This window comes from Clytia hemisphaerica, unplaced genomic scaffold (genome assembly GCF_902728285.1).
Source record: "Clytia hemisphaerica strain Z4C2 unplaced genomic scaffold, Clytia hemisphaerica genome assembly, whole genome shotgun sequence".
Classification (NCBI taxonomy): Eukaryota; Metazoa; Cnidaria; class Hydrozoa; order Leptothecata; family Clytiidae; genus Clytia; species Clytia hemisphaerica.
Genome location: NW_027104563.1, coordinates 392,778 through 417,112, shown reverse-complemented (window position 1 = coordinate 417,112; position 24,335 = coordinate 392,778). Strand labels below are relative to the sequence as shown.

The 24,335-nt window shown below is 34.4% G+C and overlaps 1 protein-coding gene and 1 long non-coding RNA gene across 2 annotated transcripts; both read left to right on the top strand.

The window, feature by feature from the left end:
- The first annotated feature begins 1,697 nt into the window (after positions 1-1,697).
- Positions 1,698-7,079, top strand: LOC136823338 (uncharacterized). Its single transcript, XM_067079517.1, has 8 exons — positions 1,698-2,431; positions 2,700-2,762; positions 2,940-3,339; positions 3,686-3,982; positions 4,286-4,623; positions 4,824-5,248; positions 5,449-5,788; positions 6,297-7,079. The coding sequence occupies exons 1-8, from the start codon at positions 2,290-2,292 to the stop codon at positions 7,052-7,054; spliced, it is 2,763 nt and encodes a 920-aa protein (XP_066935618.1). The 5' UTR covers positions 1,698-2,289; the 3' UTR covers positions 7,055-7,079.
- A 4,854-nt stretch (positions 7,080-11,933) lies between these two features.
- LOC136823351 (uncharacterized) lies at positions 11,934-23,031 on the top strand. The gene is made up of 4 exons (XR_010849011.1): positions 11,934-12,053; positions 21,971-22,161; positions 22,394-22,513; positions 22,881-23,031. It is a non-coding gene; the product is annotated as an uncharacterized lncRNA (long non-coding RNA).
- Positions 23,032-24,335: the final 1,304 nt, after the last annotated feature.

Genomic DNA, 24,335 nt, shown 5'->3' with positions numbered 1-24,335 from the left:
TGAGGCTTATTCTCCAGAAAAGATATTTGCAAGAGTTAAAATTTCCAACGCACGCTCCATACTGCTGTCGACTTATTCCCATATCAAGCCATCCGCTTCGACAAATCCAAAACCAAAACAAAACTTACAGATGTAGCTCCAACATACACATAAAATAGTAAAAAAGATACGACAAGACATTATAGAAAAAAAAAGAATTGATAAAAAGTAACGTCCTATATGATCCAGCGTCATGTGCTGACGTTGGAACATTGTTTCAGACACGAAACTACTTAAATGCAAGAGAGAGAGGAAGAGAGGGAGAGAGAGAGTCTTTGGGACATTTACAACACCAAAACTTGCGGCATTTATGAGACATATTTAGCATTGGTGGGACATTTGCAACACTGGGACATTTAGTGCCGTGCTATTTTTGTCCCAGTACGGTGGCGTTAAATGTCCCACACAAAAGTAAGAAATGTCCCACACCATGTGCGATCAAGTCATTCTGTATCTCTCTGTGGGTTCTTCTTTGGCAAACACGCTGGTGTGTGGTTGTGTGTTTGGTTTTTGAAATTTGTGTCAATCGTCTGAATTGATTATTTTATTTCCTATCAGTTATTGTAAAAATTTTGACAGTTCAACTATTGTTCAAAAATTTTTTGTCGAGATGGAAGATTACATTTTCCTTCGAAAGTAGACTTTATTACAGCAAGAGATACTTTGATTGGTGCCATAAAACTTCAAAATCCTGTTGTGAGTTAAGAATTACTTTTAACCTAACAAACAGTTCTTTATATATTTTATGTTTTCTATATATTTCCAATTTATTCCTTTACTGCTCAGAAATAGGCAATATGATTATAAATTTTAGTAAAATTTTCTTGCAGCTAGAGGTCTTCTCTTTGAAGAGAACTTCAAACTTCACTCAAAAAAACTACTCATAGTGAGTGTGGGTGATCGTAAGCTCGCTACACGCTTTTTTATAAGAATATCTTCTGTAAAGCTTTTTCCACATGTACGTTAGTCTAGCAAGCTAGACGACTAATTCATACATAGTAGAAATAAAGCAAAAAGTAATAAAGGGAACAATTTTAGTCGTCTAGAAACCTTTGTGCACTAACTCCAAATAAAAGAAAAGTGTCAATATTTGCAATTATATTTTTTTGCCGCTCAAAATAATTCTTGAGAAAAACATGTGTGTGGATTTGTGTATTGAAAGTTTTTCATTTGAGTTGATTTTGTTTTGAGAGTTTGTTATTGCTTGATAAATTGTTTTCTCGCTACGCAAGTTTCTGCCCAGTTTTCAGATCATGGCAGAAATCGTCGAGATCTCGGGGGCAGAAGCTTACCTTCTCCAAGGGCAGGGTCAGAAAAACTTGCTCCATGCCCTTCCAGGGGCAGAGCAATCTTTTGCCAGGGGCAGAGCAATCCTTTGCCAGGGGCACTATGATCCAACTTTCACCGTTTCAGGAGTGAAATTAAAATCTAGCCTTCCTGCTGCCGCCATCTTTACGATTATCGCTAGCTTCTGAAATAAACTTTTACGGAAACGAGAATCTTTATTTGCACCCGTTTTCCGCCCCATCCCGCCCCCGTCAAATAAAAAAACGCCCCTGTATACCACTGCTGAATTTCTCAATCGCGGTACCAAAACATTTAACGCGCGCGTTGCAAAAAAAAATTACAAATTCAAAATAGCGGAGAAACGTGCTTTCCTTGATCCTATTCTTGACATCGGTGAAAATGAGTGTGTTGTTTGTAAAGGAAAAGTAGGAAGCTGTCATAAGTGTTCAGTTTGTGATAATTATGTCCATGCTTTTTGTGGAACAAACAATGAAGATGAAGAAGGGTTTGGGGCACCCAATGTCTGTTTTAACTGTTCACCAACAACTGTCAATAATGCCATGGATAAAAATGATGAACATCAAGTTGTGACTGTCGAAGATAATGACCACACTGATAATGAAAACGATAACAGTAGTAACAGTGATAAAACTAACACTAAAGATAAGAAAAAAAGAAAACTATCTTCAAGCTCAGTAAATAAAACAGGTATTTATATTTACTTTTTTTTGGTCATGTTTTTGGTCTCTAGTTTGGTTATAAACCTCATTATACTTACCTTTAGGTGCTTGGAACTTCTTCAACTACAATGCAAGTGACCCTGCTCCTAAACCAAAAAAGTCCAAGTCAAGTGATGGCAATACCAAGAAATATTATTGTCCCAAATGTTGTGCAGAACTTACCCGGGGTACAGACTCACATAAAAAGCGACATTTCCAGCAGAAACATAAAGATGAAAATGAAATGGATGCTTTGCATTCCATTGTAGAGTTTGACCATGAGCTAGCAGTCAAGAGAAGAAAAGCAGGCTTAAAAGAAAAAGCATCAAAAGCATCAGATGATTCATCCATCCTATCTAATAAACCAGAGAATACAACAGATTCAGGTACAAAAATTTCGTTGTACTTCATATTTTGCCAAATATAATTTAGCAAAAGAAAATTTCTAATGAAATGTGAATATTAAAAAATCTATAATACCGATTTCTGAGTCATTTAGGTCAGATTAGATTAGTACTAGTTTGTTATAAAATGCACTGGTTTTCTCCATTAGAAATTGTGATTTGTTGTTTTGTGTTTTCGAAGTATTCATTTCTTCCTTGTTTGATTAGACTTGGTTGTGTTACTTTGTCAAACTTTTTACTTAATTTGTAGGAGATGAAATTCTTTCCTCAACACTAAACAATGACATTTCAGCATCAGACCAGACTTTTGATGGTAAATATGATATTTGAAATTGAAATCATTTGGGTTATAATGTGTACTCAGAAAAGATTCGAACTTTATTTTGAAATGACTAGTTTTTCCCTCCTATCAGATAGTGTTGTAAGTCTCTTTGACATGATATGTGTGTTTCATATCTTAAAGATTTTAAACAAATTCCTTTATTTCTAGGTGAAACATCTTTCTCTACAACTCCAGAGCCAGTGGGGCAGGAAGAAGAAGCTACTCCTAAAACATCTAATGCGCTACATGAATCTTCTTCGTCAAACGTACAGGCTTCTTTAGACCGATTTATGAAACCGAAAGCTCCAACAGATCCTTTGATGATTGAGTTAGCTCAAATAAAATCTATGCTATCAGAGCTTACTTTACACCGTTCTTCAAACAATCTTTCGAAACCAACATATGGTAACGACAGCACAAAGAAAGATAGTATGAAGGAAGATAACAATTTGCTTGATCTTTCGCTGAATACGGATTTGAAAGTAGAAATGAAAGATGATGGTGGATGTTTTATCCAATGCTTGACTTGTAATTACTTTCTACAATCTTCCAAAACAAAACCCGCTTCGTAAGTCCTATAAATTCTTTCTACTTTCACAAATTTTGATGAAATTAAATTCTGTAGTGAACTGTTTGATGATTTTGATTTTGATCTTGACGGTAATTAGTTAATTGTTATAATGTCAATTCTAAGCGATTAGTTTAAGAGCCCTAATTTCGATATAAAAACTAAGGAATTAATGAATTTCAGGCAGGATTCATGGCAACTTAGTTCGATAACTGTGTTTTCATACTCGATTACGAACTTCATGTAGTATGAAATGTATTTATATTGATATCTATTGTTTTTATCAGATCTTGCTGCTCCATCAACCTTGGCAATGGAATCCACTACAATAAATTTAAAACGTCAGACCTGTGGTGGCTGGAACGAAGGCTGAAAATTGCCAACCATGGTACAGCTTTAAGAATTATATACTGGCCCACTTCAACTTTACGGGAGACAAAGGAGAAGGGGTTTTGCATTTCAAAGCCAAGCAGTTCGAAATCAAAGACCGTCGAAAAAAAAGCTTACAAATGGAAGTGACAAAAAATGTAGTAAGCACCGCATTAACCGTTTGCAAGGTCAAATCAGCTGGTCTATCCTTCGAAACATTGTTAAGCTTAGTATCAACGTGTGGTGGTGACATCGGAAACATAGGTCATGGAAGGTATTAAATTTAATTTTTTTTGCTGAAATATTTTTTAAATTCGGTTTTGAAAAAACTGTATTGAAAATCAGTTTTGTTCCACTCCTCCTATCCTTGGAGATATTGATTGTCTCCAATCTTTTCTCTGGTAGATTTTGAAATTAAAGTGAGTTCAATTTTTTAACATTTGGCAAACTTAGGCTTGGTATATGCTTTGGCAATGCTTAAGTTTTTGAAAGATTTGAGCCTAGGTATGTTTATAGGCGATATGCTTATAAAAACGTATGCAGGTTGTTCAAAAGTTAGAATTAAAATCGTTTTTAGAAACCAATTTCCTGATATCATTGATGCGGCTTACCATTACGTCATGAAACAAACGATAGAATTTTTGCAAACACCGTTGTTGTGTACAGGACTCTGTCCACACATAGCTGTTGCCTCGGACAAGTCTACCCCTGGTCGCGAGACAAATCACGCCATAATGATCATCATACCATTTAACGGCAAACGCATTCCGATGCCTATCGATGCTCCTTTGGTTTACGAGATGAACGATGAAAACAATTTAGAAGGTGGAAGTGGAGAAGATCTAGCTTACCAAATTACAGATGTTCTGAAAAAGAGGCTTAAGATCGACGAAGAAAAAATTCATTACATCAGAGGTTAGTAATTATTACGTTCTTCATTTGATTTTGAGGTGAAAGTCTCTTGAAAAAGAAAGTCATGGAAGAGGCTGGGATCTTAAATTCTTAATTTTAGCTTTCCCATTGGGTTTCTGCATTATCCCTCGACTGAATTTTGGTTGTTTGTTAGAAGAGTCACCAGTAAATTTGTCAGTAAAGTAAATTCATTTCTTTTAAAGCATTCCATGCTGATGGACAATACCAATGCGATACGTTTCAAAGCAGGTTCAAGTCTAACTTCCAATCGCCAGTCAAGGAAATTGATCCGTTTGTTCTATTACCGTGGGATACATCACACTGGATGGACCTTGCTATGGAAAAACTGTATGAGGATAGCCTTTCTTCGAGCTTCTTGAAACAGTTAGTCACACGGGCCAATCGTTTTAATACAATGTTTCGACATGGGAAAGGGCACGAGGAATACAAGGGGTTAGCAGATTCACTTGGTTTGAAGTCGTTAGAGGTTGTTGGGTATTCAACTACAAGGTTTTTCTCCTCCTCATATGAACAGTGGGATAAAATCTATCATTCTTACCCGGCACTCATCGAAACTTATAAAAAGTTCAGAGAACAAGGTGATAATTGCGACGAAACAAGATACCAGGTAGGTTGACCCGATTTTATTACATACTTCAAATAATTCAGTCAGTATATCATGGCTCGTAAAAATGGTTGTTCTTCAAGAATGATTTCACATTCCTCTTTTGAAAATGTGATAAGTATAATGAAATAATTTGTATTAATTATGTTCAATTTCTTACTACGGATTGTTTGTGTGATGGTCATTTGTTTTCTCTTATTCAGATCCGCGGGCAAGATTTTGCTATCGACATCTGTGGCGCAGCTGATGTTCTAAGACCAATCGTCTTGATGATGGTACGCTGCCAAGCAGTTGATTTACCTCTGTGGAAAGTACCGACCTGGTTTCACAGAATGATCCGTCAGCTTGAGTCAACAGCAGAAGAAGTGAAGAAGAGGGAAGGATTCTGCTCTTCACTCAACTTGACCTACCTTGGTGAAAATTGGAAATCTTTGACCGCGAACGAAAAGAACAAGAGGAGTGAAAAGTTGGGGACATTCAAGAATGTAGATGTAATTAAAGGCTGGTTAGTTACAGACAAAGGAACTGTCGAATCTGAAGCAGGTGATGATTCTCTCTATATAATAATAGCCTTACGTGTCTGAAGCCTTTTTAGCAGCGTTTTTGTTTTCGCTAGCGATTTAAACTCGCACGGGACTTTTATTAGGGGGTATTGTTTCATTTAAAAGTAACAGTTTTCTTCCTGTTTTATTCGAAATACAAACAGTGGAATCCCCCGGTTGAAAATCATTAGCACGTCACTGAAGTAATTGCAAAAAAGAAAAAAATTGGATTACTGAAAAGAAATGAAAATGTCTTTGGCGAAGATTAAGATACTTATTTTGGTATATTTTTAAAAAATTATTGTCTTCAATGAAGCTAATGAAATAGTGAAAAGTCGTCTGTGATGACGTCTGGGACACCTAGTATTTATTATATTATATATTCTACTTCTAATATCGATGGATATTTTGTGTTGTAACAAAAAATGGTAAGAAATTGTTTAGTTCTAGAGTACATAGATAAAAGTATTGAATGGTTTATATTTGAACTTGTATAAATTTCGTTATAGCTGATACGAAGAAAACCAAGAAGAAACAATATACTTGGAAGTATCGGAGCTCAGAAGAGTGTCTGTCGGATCTTGTCACTCTGGCAAAAGAAGCGAAAACCCTAATATCAACGAGGTTCGATTCGTCAGTTGACCAAGAGGTTAAAGATCTAGCCGTTATTTTTGATCTCGAAAATACGGTTCTCCTACTTAAAGATTTTAAACGTGTGGGGAATAAGTTGAAAGCAAAGCGCAAAGATATCACAAAATTTGAAACTAATGGTGCAAAGGAGTTCGAAAGTTTTTACAAACACGTTTGTCAACTACCTCAAGTAGAAAGCATGTACGAAAAGGACTCTAATCTTGATTTGCTCCCACATCATGCCTCAAGTGTTTTGAAAAAATACCGATCCAGTATAAAATCCATGGTATTTGAGACCCACACAAAAGATCTATTCACTACACCGAAAGGAGAGAAGTTGAAGAATGTTTCCCAGTCACAGTTGGTCGAAATTAAGCCGTCAAAGGAACGAGATTTGACCCAGCTTTTTACTTTAACCTTTGAAAACGGAATATCTGAGGAAGCCATCGTTGCCGAAAGCAAGTTTGCTGAGTTGCTATATACAAACGAGGCTGTTTATACTTCTTTTGGAAAGGAAGTCCGCATTGCCTTGGACGTTGCCCTCAGATCAGGTGGCTGTGAAGCTATAGTCGAGGGTTTCTATAGCTTGGTCAAAAGAAACATAAAAAGAACGGTCGTCAAAGAAATAAAACTCTAACTCAAAGAGCTATAGTGGATTGGTGTTTGCCCCTACCGATATCTTGTTTTTGTGTGAGATAACAAAAGAAGAGATGCAATTGCCAAAGGAAGAAAGAACTAGAGATATTCCTCTCAAAACGCTGGAGAGCCTCGACAAAAACTTGAAGGAGTTTGTTGCTGCAGGAAGGAATTTGAAAAATCAAAAAGATTTTCAAAATGTTATCGATGAAAGGATTATCAACATACCACTTGACTAAGTATATCCATTTTTGGTCAGCCCCAGCTGAACATTCATTTCGGCGTTTTCCATCCGACGCTTAAGATAACAAGAAAAATTCTTTTCACTTTCGTTTTGTCGCTAACATGTTGCCAGATTAAATTCCGCTGTATCTACCACGCGAAATTTCAAGTTTGTTACGCTCACCCATTTAGAAGCCGTAGCGTGGTTGGCGAGAACAAATTTATAATCTCAGGTAAATTTTTATTTTAATGTTATGAGAAAATAGTATTTCATCATGGCGTTTGATTTTACTATTTAGGAACATCGCTTCTGATCGTAATATAAATTCTCGTAAGATAACAACCTCAGGTAAATTTTTATTTTAATGTTATGAGAAAATAGCAATTCATCGTGGCGTTCGATTTTATTATTTAGGAACAGCGTTTCTGATCGTAATATAAATTCTCGTAAGATAACCTTCGTTGTTTTCTGAGAGATGATTTCATCATGGTCATCATGTCCTTTCCGAATATTGCATCATCGAAAGGACACGTAATCTGAAATGGCATCTTTCTACACTCCAAGGAAAAAGTCCAAAATGGCTGATAACCCTGGTAAGCCCCAATCTTGTCTTTCGGTCTACAGAGAAGGCATTTTGAAAAGAAAAAAGCATGATTATTCTTCTATCTATATTTTAGTATCAAAAGATCCTAGGATCCATTATCAATAATTTACAAAACTTAAATATTAAAATAAAAATAATATTCCTAAAATGACTAACAAAGTAGCTAAAGTTTGATTTCCAAGACCAAGAGCAGGTTGTCATTCCAGATAAAAAAGAATCACTTTTTGTCATACTTATAAATTTTTACTGTTCAAAATTTTTCCAAAAAGTGCCAAAAAATCACGCCCATTTTGCAGCACTGAAATTATGATATTTCCCAAACTGTACTCTGCAAACTAATCCATGTTTTTATGTCAATGACGTGGATCAAACAATAAGGCGGCCATTGAAAAATTGTTCTGTTCGTGTCTCCTGCCCGCATCATATTTTTTACTGATTTTCCAGTGCGAAGATGCGGAAAAAATCTAGGAAAAATCCAGAAGAAACAGCTTAGTTCTTCAAATGTGTTACTTTTTCTTTGGGGGAGAGGGTTTTTTCCGCCCGCCCGCCCGCCCGCATCTATTTTTAAGTCCTCCTGCGACGCGAACAGAACTATTTTTCGATGGTGGCCTAAACTGGGAGTAGCCAATTGAAATTTTGTTTTATAGTTTTGGGACCGATTTCTTTCTCACTGTTTCGTCCTATCTACATTACATATATTTTATTTTCTTACAGGCGACATCGAAATCACTGGATATGTAAATTATGTTGGCCCGCGAAAGACCAGTTATTTTGAGGTTTATTTATGTGATGAAACAAAAGAAACCAGAATAGTGGTTTTCTACCTTGATAAGCATGAACCACTCAAAGATGCGCTATCGAAAGGAGTTACGCTGACTCAGCTGAAAAAATCGACTTCCAATGCAAATGATCTTTTGTTTTCCAAAGACACGAAAGTTATTATGACAACTCCACCCTATGAATACAACAAAAACATTGAAAATAATATCACATTGATTAAAACTGCTATTGAAGAATTGCCGTTATATAGTAGAGTAAATGTTAAAGCTGCTGTTGTTGGCATGGAACCACCCGGCATGTCGAAAGAACTTTTGCCATTTCAAGTATTACTAGTTACAGATGATTCACTTAATGGCGGTGATACACATCGATTAACCGTATATGATGATTTAGTTGGTAAATTTTCACCAAAGAAATGTTACAAATTCACATACATCACAGTAAGTATGTTTGATAACCGAAAAATTCTGAAAGGATCAGATAGAACCATTGTCACAAATTTACCAAACGGTTCCATCCAATTACCAGCTGTTCAAACTCTGAAGTTAAAGGGATACATATCTGGAATCAAGTTGTCATCGCTACAGAAAATGTCTGTTTGTCCTAACTGCCAAAGTCGAGTAGAACTGAAGAGCTCGTTTGCGTCCTGTCTGAAATGTGACGAAGCCAAATCCTTGACAGATCTGTTAACAGTGTCACTTGTACAATTTACCTTGAAAGATTTGAACAATCAATGTTATCCTTTGATATGTGATCATACTCTATTAAAGTCTCTTTGTAGTGTCAGTATTGACAACACAGAAGTATCATTGCGTGAATTAATCAATTTAAAAGTCGCAGTCGAAGTGAAGAAAAAGTCAAACGAAGTCTTGGCAATCCAAAAGATCGGTGATACTGATAGTGAACAACCAGAGAAAGCTGAAAGCAGCGAGCAGTCATCAGATGAATTTGATTCAACAACCAAATAACATTTGGATTGATCATGTGTAAAAGCATTTATGATTTATTTTTTTGAGTTTTTATTTACTCTTTAAAAAACTTTCTAAAATGATAGATATGTTTTCCTGTTATGTCACTGTTTGGTTCAGGTTTTGTTTTGACAAATATTTCGTATTAACAAAAGGCAGTAGTTTGAGAAATCCTCAAAATTTATAACAGCTAAGGACTCATGTTATCTAAAATTCTTTGTTTTACCATTTCTTTTTGTTTATTTTGATAAGCATAGACCAATGACTAAGACTTTGCCTGTTTTTATGTAAAAAGTCATAAGTAATATATTAGGTTGTTTGATATTTTTTTACTTTGTTATACTACTGGTTAGTTTAACATAGCGTTTTTTTGATTTTGTTGCTTAACCTTTTGTTTGTTTGTGATGTTTTCAAAAAGACTTTCTAGTTCTGTTTTGTCAAGTTTTTTTTTCTTGCATAATTAAAATCATAATCAGAGCCTTGAAAACAGGACAGTCAACTGGAAAAAAGAGATTTACCACCTTTCTTAGTTTTTTTTAATAAGCATGGACCAAAGCCCCTTTTTATGTAAATAGCCTTTGGTAATATATTAGGATATTTGATATTTTTTTTACTTTGTTACAATTTTTAGTAATGTATACTTCTGAAAACTTTATAAGGCTTTTAAGCCCAAAAATGTATGCATCTTGCTCGTTTTTTTCCTTTCAATCAGTTGCTGTAGCTTTCCCTCCCTGATAGCTCTCCTCTGTTATCGAAACCCTAAAATTCTTGACTCATTTTTCCTATCGGAAACATCTGAAAAAGCTTGTTCCTGAAAACACTGTACTTATGCTTATCTTTACAAAAAGTTGGTCAACTTTCCAAGGCGCCAAAATTTCGAAAAATATACCACCAGACCACTTAAAAACACAGAAATCGCTAGATTCAATCCGTCGAAAAAAATACCGCGCACTTGGATTTCAAAGTTTTCTTCCGACACGCTGAAAGTCGGGAAAATTTTCACCGGCGTCGCCATTCAACTACGAAATAGCGAGGTTAAGCAAAAGGCTATTTATGATGTGAAAATATGTATCTATACATAACCTGTAGACACCCACCTTATAAACCGGCCTGTTTTGTTGAGTCGAGAGTCGGCTTTTTTCAGGGTCCATGGCAAGGGTCAATTTGCATCAGCCATTTTACCTCCCTAGTAACTCGCCACTACTTTTTTGCAGGTGAGGGTGGTAACGCCCCAGATTCCGCCCGGTCCAAACTGCGGGAATCTCCCTGTAGAGAAAATCTTAAGCAAAAGAATAAACGATAAAACCTGATCGACTGAGATTCCCCGAAAATGTAAACAAGAGACACAAATGGAGGAAAATGAAGAACTTGGCTGGGTCTACTTCTTTTCTTTTTTTTTTGTCATCTCTTTAATCACCAAAATTTGGTATAACAAAATAAATGTTAAATGCTAAGCATGTACATTTAAAATTTTTTTCTTTTTTGATATTTTATATATGATATATATATATATTTATATAGTTTAATATATAGATTTTATATACTTATGGGGGAGGGTGGGCATAAGGGGGATACCAACAAAACGCCGCCCTCTATTACATGAGGCGGTGTGTCGATCAAAATTATCGTTGGGAATCACCTGCGGAGTCAAAAGAGAGAATTACAATAAGCAAAACAAAGTTGTGGGGGAATCCTCTTCAAAAATCAAAACAAACAGACGAGAAGATCCATCCCATCCCTAGCCTGGATATCCAGGCTGTAAACTATTTCACAGTCTAGTTTTTGATATTTCATGTTCTGGTTTACAGCCTGGTCTCCCTAGAGCGATTTGCATTCTCGTATGAGAATGCAGTCCGCTTGCTTGCGCTCACTTCACTAAAGCCGTAAGGGCCAATCTACACGGCGTGGAGCAAAAATAATAAATTCTAAAGCAAAAATAGGATAGTCCTCCAGTTGCTAGTGAAGATAGGGCTTTCTGTTACATGAAAACATGAAAAAGAAAAAAACAGAGGCAAGTTCATTTTCCAAGAAAACATGGTTGGTCATGATAATGCATGCAAACTTGTTTATGGACTTTGGTGTAATCTTTGGATGTTTTAAATAGTTTTAGATCTTGTAAGACTGCGTTTAATTAATTTCTGTTTTGCTGCCCTGGGTTGGCTAGGAAACATGGGTTTGCACTTTCATTCTCTAGGGAGACCAAGCTCTATAAGTTTAGAACTTTGTATGTTGAGGTAAATTTTGTTTTTTCTAAAATTTTGAGCTTGGATATCCAGGCTATCCAATCCCTACTGTTTTGATAAAAAGCGGCGGGATATTTCTTTAGCTCCTCAATAATTTGCTAAGTTGCTGCACAAAAGTTCATGACACAACTTTGCTGGCTGGTTTGATGAAGACACTCGACTCTTTCCTTACTTCCACCAGGGTGAGAGTTTTTTTTGACTTTTCTCAAATTTTATATATTTTATTGTTAAAAAGATAGCAGTAAGTGTAATACTTCACTTGCATCTATCAGTGAAAAGATAGCATAAGCTTGTCTGTGTTATATATCAGACAAGTAGCTACATACTCCGTTCCCTTGAGGTTGCATGCGAGCTCCTCCTTGCATCCTCTTCCTTAACCTTCTTAACTTACCTAACCTACTTAACCAATTCAACCTACAAAACATACCACTTGATCTCAGAAACCTGCAAGCTATTAATTTAACAAATATGCCAACGTATCAAGTCTCAAAAGTTGTTTTAGGTTCATATAATCAAGCCAACGAAGAATTATTTGGCCGTACAGCTGGAACACAATGTAGCGCCAATTGTCTCTATGCTTTATTTTGGTCCCATTTCCGACGTGTTTCAATTTGGAAAGTTACAGACCTCGACAAAATTCTAATTGAAGGAGACAGGCTGTACAAACTCCTAGACACAAATACTCATTTATCTGTTGACGACATGCCGCGATTTATTGAGACAAATGGTATTATAACTCAAATTGATTTTTTAAATTTAGAAGATGGTGAGGCTAAATTAATAGATGGCTATCCACTACTACAAATCCCATTCAGTACATATCAAGCTCCAGAATTTAATGCGTTAATGATTATTAATGGTTTTACTATAGCGATAATGAAGCGAACACAAGTCTTTTTCATTTTTGACACGCATAGCCGAAATGAACTAGGGCTACTTGATCCAGCAGGAAAATCCTGTCTGTTAAAATTTAAAAATATTTTTGAGCTTGAGAAGTATATCCAATATTTTTATCTAGAAGAAATGGAAAAAGAGAGTTCGTATTTCCAAATCCAATTTATTCAAATCCATGAACTAAAAGAAGAGCTTAAAATTATTCTACAACAAGACTTTTCAACATTTTCAAGGTATTGTACACGTAAGCGGAAAAACAATTGTAATGATGGAAATGACATTACACAGCGTAAAAAGAAACGCCAGGAAAGCAACAAAAGTTATTATGAAAAGAACAAAGAAAAACTAATTGAAAACAATAAAATCTATCGTGCCCAAAACAAAGAAAAAATAAATGAAAAAGATAAAAATTACCGCACACAACACAAAGAAAAAATAAATAATACTAATAAAAACTATCATGCCAAAATGAAAGAAAAAATAAATAAAAAAGATACAGTCTATCATCAAAATAACAAAAGTAAGGTAGCTGATAGGAAGAAAGTTTACTATGAAAAAAATAAAACTGTTAAGCATGACGATCTAGTTTCTAAATTTTTGAAAGTTATTTACGAAGGCCCTTTTTACATCTGTGTTTGTTGCAACAGATGTCTCTATCGACAAACAGTTGTCAAATATTCACCTGAAAAGTATGATATGCCACAAGAATATTATTATTCTGAAGTTGTTTCATTTGATGGTCAATTATACATTTGCAAAACATGCCATAGCAAACTTAAAAAAAATGAGTTGCCAAGCCAATCTGTCAAAAATAAACTAAGCCTTGATGAATTACCCTCTGAATTTCATACTCTTCTCAGGCTCGAAAAAATTTTGATTTCTCGCAGAATTTTATTCAAAAAAATTGCAATCATGCCAAAAGGTCAGTTCCCCAAACTTAAAGGTTCTATTTGTAATGTACCTATTGATGTTGAAGATATTGCTAATACTTTACCAAGAAGAGCAAATGACAATGGATTAGTTATTGTTAAACTCAAAAGGAAATTAGAATATAAAGGACATGTTGTTTTTGAGCCAATCAGACCTGATTTCATTCAGCGCATATTGAATTATCTCAAAGAGAACAACCCTCTTTATCAAGACATAGAAATTAATCTCAGTAATATTTCAAATAATGAGACCATGATACATAATGGTGCAGATCTTAACGAGGAAAGAAATTCTAATGAAATTACCCCGCATGATGAAACTATTTCTAACGAGCATAGTAATGAATTTAATGGGTCACAAAATAATGCTTCAAGCTCAAATGAAGTTGAGACAACAGCTAACCCACTTGATGCTCACCATTCAAGTGCAAATGAAACAACTCTAATGTCAAACACTCCTACTGATGCTGAAGTTGATAATGAGATTTTAACATTAGCTCCTGGCCAAGGTAAAAAACCTGTTTCAATCTTGAATGATGAAAATTGTGAGATGCTTGCTCATCCCCATTTATTTCCCAAAGGTAAATTTGGTTACAAAGTTGAGCGCGACATTAAACTAAGCCCGTCCAAGTACTTTAACCAGCGTTTGTTGAACTATACACAAAATTTTGCTTCCGACCCGGACTACATATTTTTTGCTAACTTCGTAACTCAACAAGTCTCTTTGAGCAATCAAATAAATATTGCGATGAGAAAAGTTGCTTCCTCAAACTTAAATGCTGGTATGTTGAGTCAGAATTTTAAAGAAACAGTAAGACAATTTATTGCAAACGATAAGGCTTTTGCCTTTATGAGCACAGTCAAAGGAACTCCAGCATATTGGAAAAAATTTCAGCAAGAAGTGTTAGCAATGGTGAAACAATTAGGACCACCAACTTTCTTTTACACTCTAAGTTGTGCAGACCTTAGATGGAATGAATTGATCTCCATAATTTACAAGCTCAAGGGTCAAAATGTGACTGATGAATTTATTGAGAATCTTTCTTACAACGAAAGATGTGAATTGTTAAATAGTAACCCTGTACTTGTAGCAAGGCATTTTCAATATAGAGTTGAATTATTTTTCAAAACAATTATTTTAAATGGTCCGCTTGGTAAAACAACTTATTATGCTATCCGAGTTGAATTTCAAGTACGTGGTAGCCCTCACATCCATTCCTTTCTATGGATTTTAAATGCACCAGTATTGACTTCAGAAACAAAAGTTGAATATATTCAATTTATTGATAAAATAATCAAGGTTTATCTACCATCTGAAGAAGAAGATCCTGATTTATTTAACCTTGTGAAGAGATATCAATTGCACCGTCATTCGAAAACCTGTCGAAAATATAAAAACACTCCTTGCAGATTTTATTTTGGTAAATTTTTCTCTGAGAAAACAATAGTTTCTGAGCCTTTGCCACAAGAATTACCACATGAGGAAAAAGAAACAATACTTGCTCTGCGAAAAGAAGTTTTGACTAAAGTAAGGACTTACATCAATGAGAACCTTGCTCCAGATAAAAGAAACTTTTTCAACCCTGATGGAGAAAATTATAACCCAGTTCCCACTATAAATGAAGTCCTGGCTGAATTAGATATTCCAATGGAGGATTATGAATATGCTCTCTCAGTGTCAGAAGATGATGATTTTCACATTTACTTAAAACGTAACACAAATGCATGCTTCGTGAATAATTACTTTACAGAAGGTCTTAAGGCTTGGCAGGCTAATTTAGATATCCAGCCAGTCTTCAATTATTACAAAGCTGCGACTTACATGTGTGCATATCTTTCAAAAACTGAAGATGAAGTTTCTCATGCTACGACGCAAGCTGTTCAAGATGCATTTGAAAGTGGCGGTGGCAAATACGAACAAGTGAAATCTGTTGCACATGCCTATGTTTCAAAACGAGAAGTGTCAGTGCAAGAAGCAGTTTATCTGAGTATGCCACAGTTATGGCTTCGAAAGCTTTATCCAGGTGTAACTTTTGCAAATACTAATGTCCCAGAAAAGAGATTTAGAATGTGTCTTAGTGAAGATGAAATTAGCCAGCTCCCTGAGGATAGTACATCGATTTTCAAAAAAAATATGTTGGACAGGTATTGTGATAGACCAACAGATACAAATGGGCCTAACAAATCTGTTGCCAAAATGTGTTATGCTGAATTTTTGAGATTCTATAGTGTTGTCTATGAAGAATGCGATGAGAATGATTGTCAACCTAATGAACTTGAAGATGACTTGATAGAATCAAATCATCAATCAAATGACTACCCAAAGATTGTTAAACTTTGTTCAATGAAAGGTAAACTAAAGTGCCGCAAAGTTCCACTAGTCCTTCGTCTTCATCAACCCAACAGAAACAAGCACCCTGAAGATTACGCACACCACCTCCTAATGCTGTACTTACCGTTTTATGATGAAAATGAATTGCTGTCCCAAGAGCACAAGACTTACACTGCTAAGCTATTGGAACCTGGTGTTATTGAAAGGATTGAGAGGAACAGAGATTTGATCCAACCATATGCTGGCTTAGTAGATGATGCATTGGAAAGGTACAGAACTAATTTGATACTCAACATGAACGATTTTGAACAACAAGAAAATGATGAAACAAATGCAGAACTTCAAAGAACAACAAACAATAACAATGAATCAGATGACGAAAATAACAATGACAGAGGTCATCTCAGAGCATCAATTCCAATGGAATCAATTTTGCTGCCAGATAATGAAGTAAATGCACGTATAAGATCTCTAAACCAGCAACAAAGAGAAGTTTTTGATGTTATTCACAAATGGGGAAGAGATTATGTAAAAAACCTTTCTTCAAAAGTGCCTAGATGTATCGAGCCATTTCATATATTTTTAACCGGTGGCGGAGGCGTGGGAAAATCCCATTTACTCACAACAATCTATCATTCTTTGTCAAAACTGCTAATGTACAGAGGAGGAGAACCAACAAAAGAAAGAATTCTAGTACTTGCACCAACTGGTGTAGCGGCAATAAACGTGAACGGAACCACCATACACAGTGGTTTGATCATTCCTACAACAGATTTCTTTCCATTAAATGCTTCATCAAAAGAAAATTTACAAAAGAAACTTGCTTGTGTCGAAATTATTATGATTGATGAGATTTCCATGGTGCCTAGTCGTTTGTTCCGAAACATCGATGAAAGATTGCGCAGAATATTTAATGTTGATCAACCTTTTGGTGGAAAGTCAGTCTTGCTATGTGGTGATTTATATCAACTGCCACCAGTTTTTAGAGATCTTATTTACAAATCAGATTGCTCCACAGTATGCGGTATAGTTGGATTTGAATTATGGCGTAAATTCCAAATTGCTGAATCAACATAAAAGGGGTTGCGGAACGACCGTTCCGTTTTCGCAAAGCGAAGAAATTTCGACACTAACAAATTATTTTTATAAGTCAAACTTTTATTGATAATGTTTTCCAACTCAACTCTTTCTTTTTTATAAGAATTTTATAAGAACAATACGAGGCTCAAAAATTAAATACGCCGGGTTTTGGGCAATTCAAAAACAATTTCAGGCTCAAAGTGCAAAAAAGGACAGCCAAACCTTTAAAAAAATTTACTGGTTCTTATAAAAAATAGTGCAAGTGACAAAAAAGAACACACATGTTTCTTGTGCAATGGCTGAATGACCAACAACAAAGATATTACATTAGGCTTTAGGCTGGTAGTTTATCTGAATAAATTGAAAGACTTTTATCCCATCTTTTTGTGATGTGAGCTTTTGAAACAATTACTTAGCTCTCTATAAAACTTTTACAAAGACAAATTTATCAACAATTCAAAAATTATATTATACATTTCCCTTCAAAATTTAAAAGAAAATAGTGCGTAGTTTGAAAGATGATCTTGAGCTTTTCAGCCATTAGAACCTAGGTATACAATCTCTCAAAATGTGCTACCTCTTTATGATATCATTCACTTCAAATGTAGTATCAATTTTCCGAAAAGGAATCAGCAGCCTAGCAATAATTTCCAGTAACATATCAAGACTAGTGAGATTTTTTGCGTGATGAAATTTTGTCTTTTTGTGAGTCTATTTTTGCGATATTGTGTGTTCGGCAAAAAGATGTTCCCAATGTTTCATTTATAAAATCAATCCAAACCAGTCCAAACTAATTTTTTCAAGAATCTTGCCTTGCAGAATAAAATTAAAAAACTTCTATAATTCATATAAGTATATTTTAAAAGTAATGCCATTACTATTTATTAGGCGGTTGTAATAACAAGCGTTATCTACAATCTCAGGTCAAAGAGTTTATGAAAATATAAGTTGATTTGCCAGTAAAAAAAATTTTTTGTGAAAGATATCTTGTTTGAAAATATATTCGAGCTAGCATCAAAAGTAACATACAGGTACTTTTATCATTTTTAAGTTGTCTTTTGGGCTAAAGTCATCAATCATGCTTTTGTTATCACTTTATCGTACAAATATAAATCGGCATTACCATTCTAATTGATGATGATCAAGCTCCAATGTTAAACAAAAATCTCTCGAGAGTCAGCAGCAAGCGATAATGGAGGAATCAACAATCAATCAAGCCAAATCAAAATGATTCCATTTATCGAATAAATATTGAAGAAATCTTCAAAGACGAAAATAGCAACTAGTAATGAGTAATTATCACTTTGATTCTGCTTTCCAGTACAGTCTTCTCTTTTGTCTCGTAAACATTGCACGGAATAACATGGAACTGGCACAATTTATATTCAGCAGGATAGGACCATTTTATTATTCTCCGTCAATCACAATCTGTTCATACAGTCATAATACTATGTATATTTTGGTTTTATGCTGCTTCTTTGTTGTGCACGTTCACCCACCAAAACTCTGAAACACTGCTGATTCAGCCAGTCGGCCGATTGCTAGTTAAAAGTCACCCATCACATCAATCAAGCTCGACTTCACCTGATCCTGAACCCTGAAGACAGAAGAGATGAAAATAATTATAGTTAGAGTAAAATGAAATAAACACACGACCCATATGAATAAAAATAAGCCTGTGGAAAGAAAACATGGCCATATGATATCCATGAAACACATGGGTCATGGCCGAGAAAAAAACATTTTGTTTTGTGAGATGAAATCCAATTTAATACAAAAAAGTCAACACAAAGAAAAAGTGCTAATGTAACATTCCAAAGGTAGTTGAAACTATAAAGGTGAAAAAAAATGAAGATTTACCTTTCAATGGGCCATAAATCAGTCCAAAAGTTAATGCATGCACCTCAAAACCGAAGAGATTCGTTGGTTTTCAGGGCCATCTTTGTTGTTTTGAAAATGAAACGCAGAAAAAAAGACTGGGCCCAGACATCTGGAAGAAGCGGGAAAAAAGCAAAGGAGATAAAGTTTTGGTACTATTACTATTATTTGTACAAAAGTTGCAATTTTCATAAAAGATCTTACATTATGATACTCAAAACATAGACTATATTCTATTAAAATAAGTAATTTATGAAACAGATACTTCAAATAGTGCTAAACTAATTTTAACCCCATCCAACACGAAGCAAAGTCGATATTTCGCCATCCCACCGGCTCATTTTCAGAAATTTTCGTACATATACAGATTTTTTTACGCCACGCGCAGATCTAGAGAAAGGATGCTACACTCCCTATTCGGGCGCTTCGCGCCCTCAAAACGGTCGTTCCGCAATTAACTGAGATAATGAGGCAACGCGATGATATAGATTTTATTGACCTCTTGAATCAAATTCGTTTAGGCGAACTAGATGAAGAAAAGGAGGAGCTTTTAAAATCTAGGTTCATTGCTAAAGACAATCCAGATTACCCTTCTGATACTACTCATATTTTTGCTGAAAACAAGCCAGTCGACGACTATAATATTTCCAAGCTCAATGAATTACCAACTGAAAAGCATTCGATTTTCGCACAAGATGAAGTTCCAAAGCACTTGACAAGCCAAGATCTGAAGTTTATTGAAAATGCTAAAGCAAGAGAAACTGGTGGCCTTGCCCGCATACTTGAAATGAAAGTAGGTGCCCGCATTTTAATCTCCAAAAATATTGACATTACTGATCGACTGGTTAATGGTCAGGTTGGAACAGTCATGAGATTTAAATATGATTCCAGTAACATTTCAGGTGTCTATGTAAAACTTGATGATGTATCAGCAGGCAAAAAAGGATCCAATTTAGACCATGTGTGTAGAGAGAATGATTGGGTTTTGATTGAGAGGGCAGAAGCTACCTTTAACACAAAAAAAAAGAAAAAAAGAAAAAGGAAAAACCTTTAATGGTTCGAAGGACTCAATTTCCACTGGTGTTATCCTATGCATGCACAAGCCATAAAGTCCAAGGACTAACACTACAATCAGCAGTAGTAAGCTTTGATTTGTTTAAACAGAGGTATTTCAATGAAGGTCAAATGTATGTAAGTTTGTCTAGAGTGACGAACATAAATGGATTATTTTTGATAGGTGAATACGATAAAAAAGCTATCCGTGCTAACAATGAGGCATGAATCGAATATGAACGATTACGAAAAGATAATCCTTTGCATAAAGCTGAAAGATTTCCATCTGCTTTGAATTCGGGTAAACAATTACATATTTCACTTCTTAATATCCGCTCCTTGAAGAAACATGTAACTGATCTGATGAAGTGTGAAACTCTAATGAACAGTGACTTAATATGCCTTACTGAAACACAATTGTCACCTTCAAGTGAGACAAATTATATTGATCAAACATTGGACAATTTCAATATTGAATACAATAATGATTCCATTAATCGTTTCCAAAACACTGCATGCTGTTATAATTCTTCAATTCAAATTTTAGAATGTCTTAGAGCAGCAGGCTACACATGTATTGAGTTTGTAAAGGAAACATTTAGTAGCAAACCTGTCAAGCTTCTACTATTGTACAAACCACCTGATTATTCAAGAAATACTTTTCGTGAAGAGTTGCTTGAGCTTATAACATATGATGATATAGATATTATTGTTGGAGATTTCAACATTGATGCGTTAGACCCTGCAAATGCCTATATAGGTGAAGTACTTTCTTCATACGAAATGCTAGTAAAAGAACCAACTCATCTAGCAGGTGGTCTTCTTGATCATGTTTATTTGAAAAATAGCTTCATATATCAAAAAGAAGTCAAATGCTTTGTAAAGGACATATATTTTTCTGACCACGATGGAGTTTGTTTCACCATATCAAACGACTCTTAATTTTTCAAAAATTTTACTTGATCAACCTAGTTTGACCTCGTTTAGCCTACTTAACCAATATCAATTCTATGGGAATATGGGAGGGTTAGAGGTGAGAAGGGGGCTCAAAACTCTAAAGCAATTTAATTGATTGTTTGTTATTCATCATCTGATATTTAAGCATGTACCTTGCTTTTGAAATTTGAACCTCCGTCTTACACAACCATGTGCATGTAAATATATGTGTAGAGAAAGCTTCAATCTGCAGAATTAAATCTATGTCAATGCTGAAAAGTTACACACACATGGTTGCATTAGGGGGGGGGGGGGCAATTACAAATGACTATTAGAAATGTGTTCTTTTGATGCGAGAAGTTGTTTTGAGAAAAATCAAGGCACTCTTTTTTTCTAGAAAACTTGAGTCAAGTATCATTAGGTATCACTTTAACGTAAGTGGATTAATTTTGGCAGGGTCTAAATTTGGCGATTTTAAGCAAAGTTCGCCAAATTAAATCTCTGCCAAAAATCGTACTCTGGTTATTCGTCAAAGTAAATCCACACCAAAATTAATCCCCTTATGGTATTCTTTGATTTTTTGAGTGCAAATATTCCGAATGTCAGCCATCAAAATACCATTGTCTGACAGAAATTTGAATTATCATTTATACATTTTTATATTTTGCAATTTAGCTTTTTGTAATTATTTTGTTATATTTTTGATACAGAAATTTCAATTGCCTTTTTGTACATTTTTATATTTTGAAATTAATTTAGCTTTTTGTAATTATTTTTATATTTCCTGACACAGAAATTTGAATAATTTTTTACTATTATATTTTTGCATTGTTTATAAATAATTGAATTTTAGAAAGTTTATATAACTTTTCAAAAAATGAGCATTTAAATCTAATGTAATGTCTAGTAACAAAAATAATGGACAAAAATGTATATATGCGAATAAATTTGGTGTTTTTAATGTTGGTAACCCATTGATTGTTCATTGTTGTTTTAGTGGTTGGTGTTTGTTATATCGAAAAGTTCTGGCTTTGTATCGTTTGATCTTGGTATACCGTCATGTTCTTGTTTGGTAATTTCCTTTGGTAAAATATACTCATTCATTTCATTTATCATGGATTGGTCGTATAAATCATTGGTTCGTTTCTGGACACCTGCATTCAATAAAGAAAATACAATGAGTAATTGGTAAGTAAAAGTTCATTTTTGATCCAGTAATTAAGATAGGATGAAAAACAGTTGTTCAAACTTTCAGATTTTAAATTCATAGAGTTTTTTACAGAGAAATCTTTTTACAAACTTTGCCATCAATCACTGTGTGGATGATGAGTTTCAAAGAACTCGAAATGATCTTGTGCATATTATTATATACTGTACCTGTATACCAACGACTTTAATTTCTACATTGTTTTTGTTGCAGATATCCTACACATCCATCAGTAACCAAGCATCGGAATTCTCCATACACGACGAAGATTGCTTCCCTCTAACATAACACCGTCAATAATTTGAAAGTCGACCCTACAAAATTCAAAACAAGGTATTTTAAGTCTCAATATAAATGACCTACACGTTTTTTTATTTATAAGCATATCCAGATTCAAATCTTGGAAAAACTTAAGCATTGCCTAATGTTGAGCCTCATTTTACAAAAAAGCATGCATAATATGCAAAATTAAGCATATTTGAGGCTCATGAAATGCATTTTGCTAAACATAATGAGGCTCACAAAAATTTACCCATGCTTATATAAAAGAACGTGTATATTAAAAGTTTAAATAATGATTAATTTAACTTTTGATTAATGATTAATGCGATGTCGAAAGTCTACTGCAATAAATTCAACTCTTTCATACATTAGAGAAAAAAAATACCATAAACTGGTGATTTCCTCTTTTTTTCTACAGAAATTCTATCCAGGACAATATATTTGGAAAATTTTGGCGCTGCTGTTTCGTTAGTATGCTGTCGACTGTACTACCCACGTTAAAGTTATGCAAAGTATTCTTTATCGTATGACGTTTTACAATTAAATTGACCGATGTATCTTTCGAAGCTTCGTCGTGTCCGTTAGTGGAGAAAGGTCATATTATTCTCATATTGTTTTGTCGACCATCCAACCTATCATGTTTAAACTAATGTAATTTGTCTCGCTATTCTAAATTTTGCTGTTGGGATTAAAATGAGATTGGTAGTAGCCAAGAAAGATAGACTAAATTTAATTAAACATTAAATAATTAACTAAATTTATATTTCAGCTAGATCTAAATTATTAATTTCTTGCAAAAATTCATTATACATCTATTGGGAATTTTATTACTATTTACTAAAGATGACTATTGTCTAAAATAACATTGATCGAACTTTTGTTAAGAATTGAAATTATTTCACATTAATCTCCCTTTAAAGCTCGTTAATCGACCCTTGTGTTACAAAATTTTGAAATCAATTTTTCACGTTCTTACGATCCTTAACATCCCGAGAGACTACTTTTGCGAAATTTCAATTGTTTTCGTAACCCTTTGAGGTCATTTCGACGGTCTACATAACCACCCATTTTGCCTACCCCCGCCTCGTTTAATGACGTTAATATTTTCATTGCATTCTCTTTAGCTACTCTTGCTTATCTCTTTACCTTATGGGCTGACCTTCCAGCGCAGCTGGTTTATTCTACTTTATAAGAGAATAAAATATTTCTGAATATTTTCAAAGTACTGTGGAATCACAAAACAATTTGTAATCATTTTTAATAAATTCATGGGAGAATGTAAATTTCAACTGATTTTTATTTTTCTAGGTTTCAATGCATATATCACTTGGTTTGTTTTTGAAGTTTTTAAATATGCTGGAGAAAGAGTGCTATCATATTGACTATCAAATTGCTGTAGAAACTGAAAAGGGTAAGCCTTAATTTTTGAGTTAAGAGCAACAAGAAGACAACATATTAAAGAAACCATTAAAGTTTTGATACAACTTTTCTATCAATATAATAGCAGTGTATAATAATACAATCTGTTTTAGGATCTGGACTGGATGAGAACTCAGTAAAGAAGATGGTCGATACATACCAAAAGACATGAAGGATACCATTAGCAGCCATCAAATGCGTTTGCAACTGATTTACGCTGCAGTCACCGAAAATATCTCCAAATTCCCTGAAAGAGAAAAAGAAATCAAAGAGATATATCAACCCAGAATAACACTTTTCACACAACTGATAAATGAAAAAGTAAATAATCTTAATTTAACTCTTTCTGGGGTAAAAGCTGAAAATATGAAGGGTTTTACAAGAAAATAATCTTCTTAAACTGATTCCTTTTTAAATGGATATCTATTCAATCAAATTATGGTTTTTAGGAAAA

Coding starts and splice junctions, on each gene's coding strand:
- LOC136823338 (XM_067079517.1), top strand. CDS start 2,290: ATGGATGCTTTGCATTCCATTGTAGAGTTTGACCATGAGCTAGCAGTC. Junction 4,624..4,823: donor AAAAATTCATTACATCAGAG/GTTAGTAATTAT, acceptor TTTCTTTTAAAG/CATTCCATGCTGATGGACAA. Junction 5,249..5,448: donor GCGACGAAACAAGATACCAG/GTAGGTTGACCC, acceptor TCTCTTATTCAG/ATCCGCGGGCAAGATTTTGC.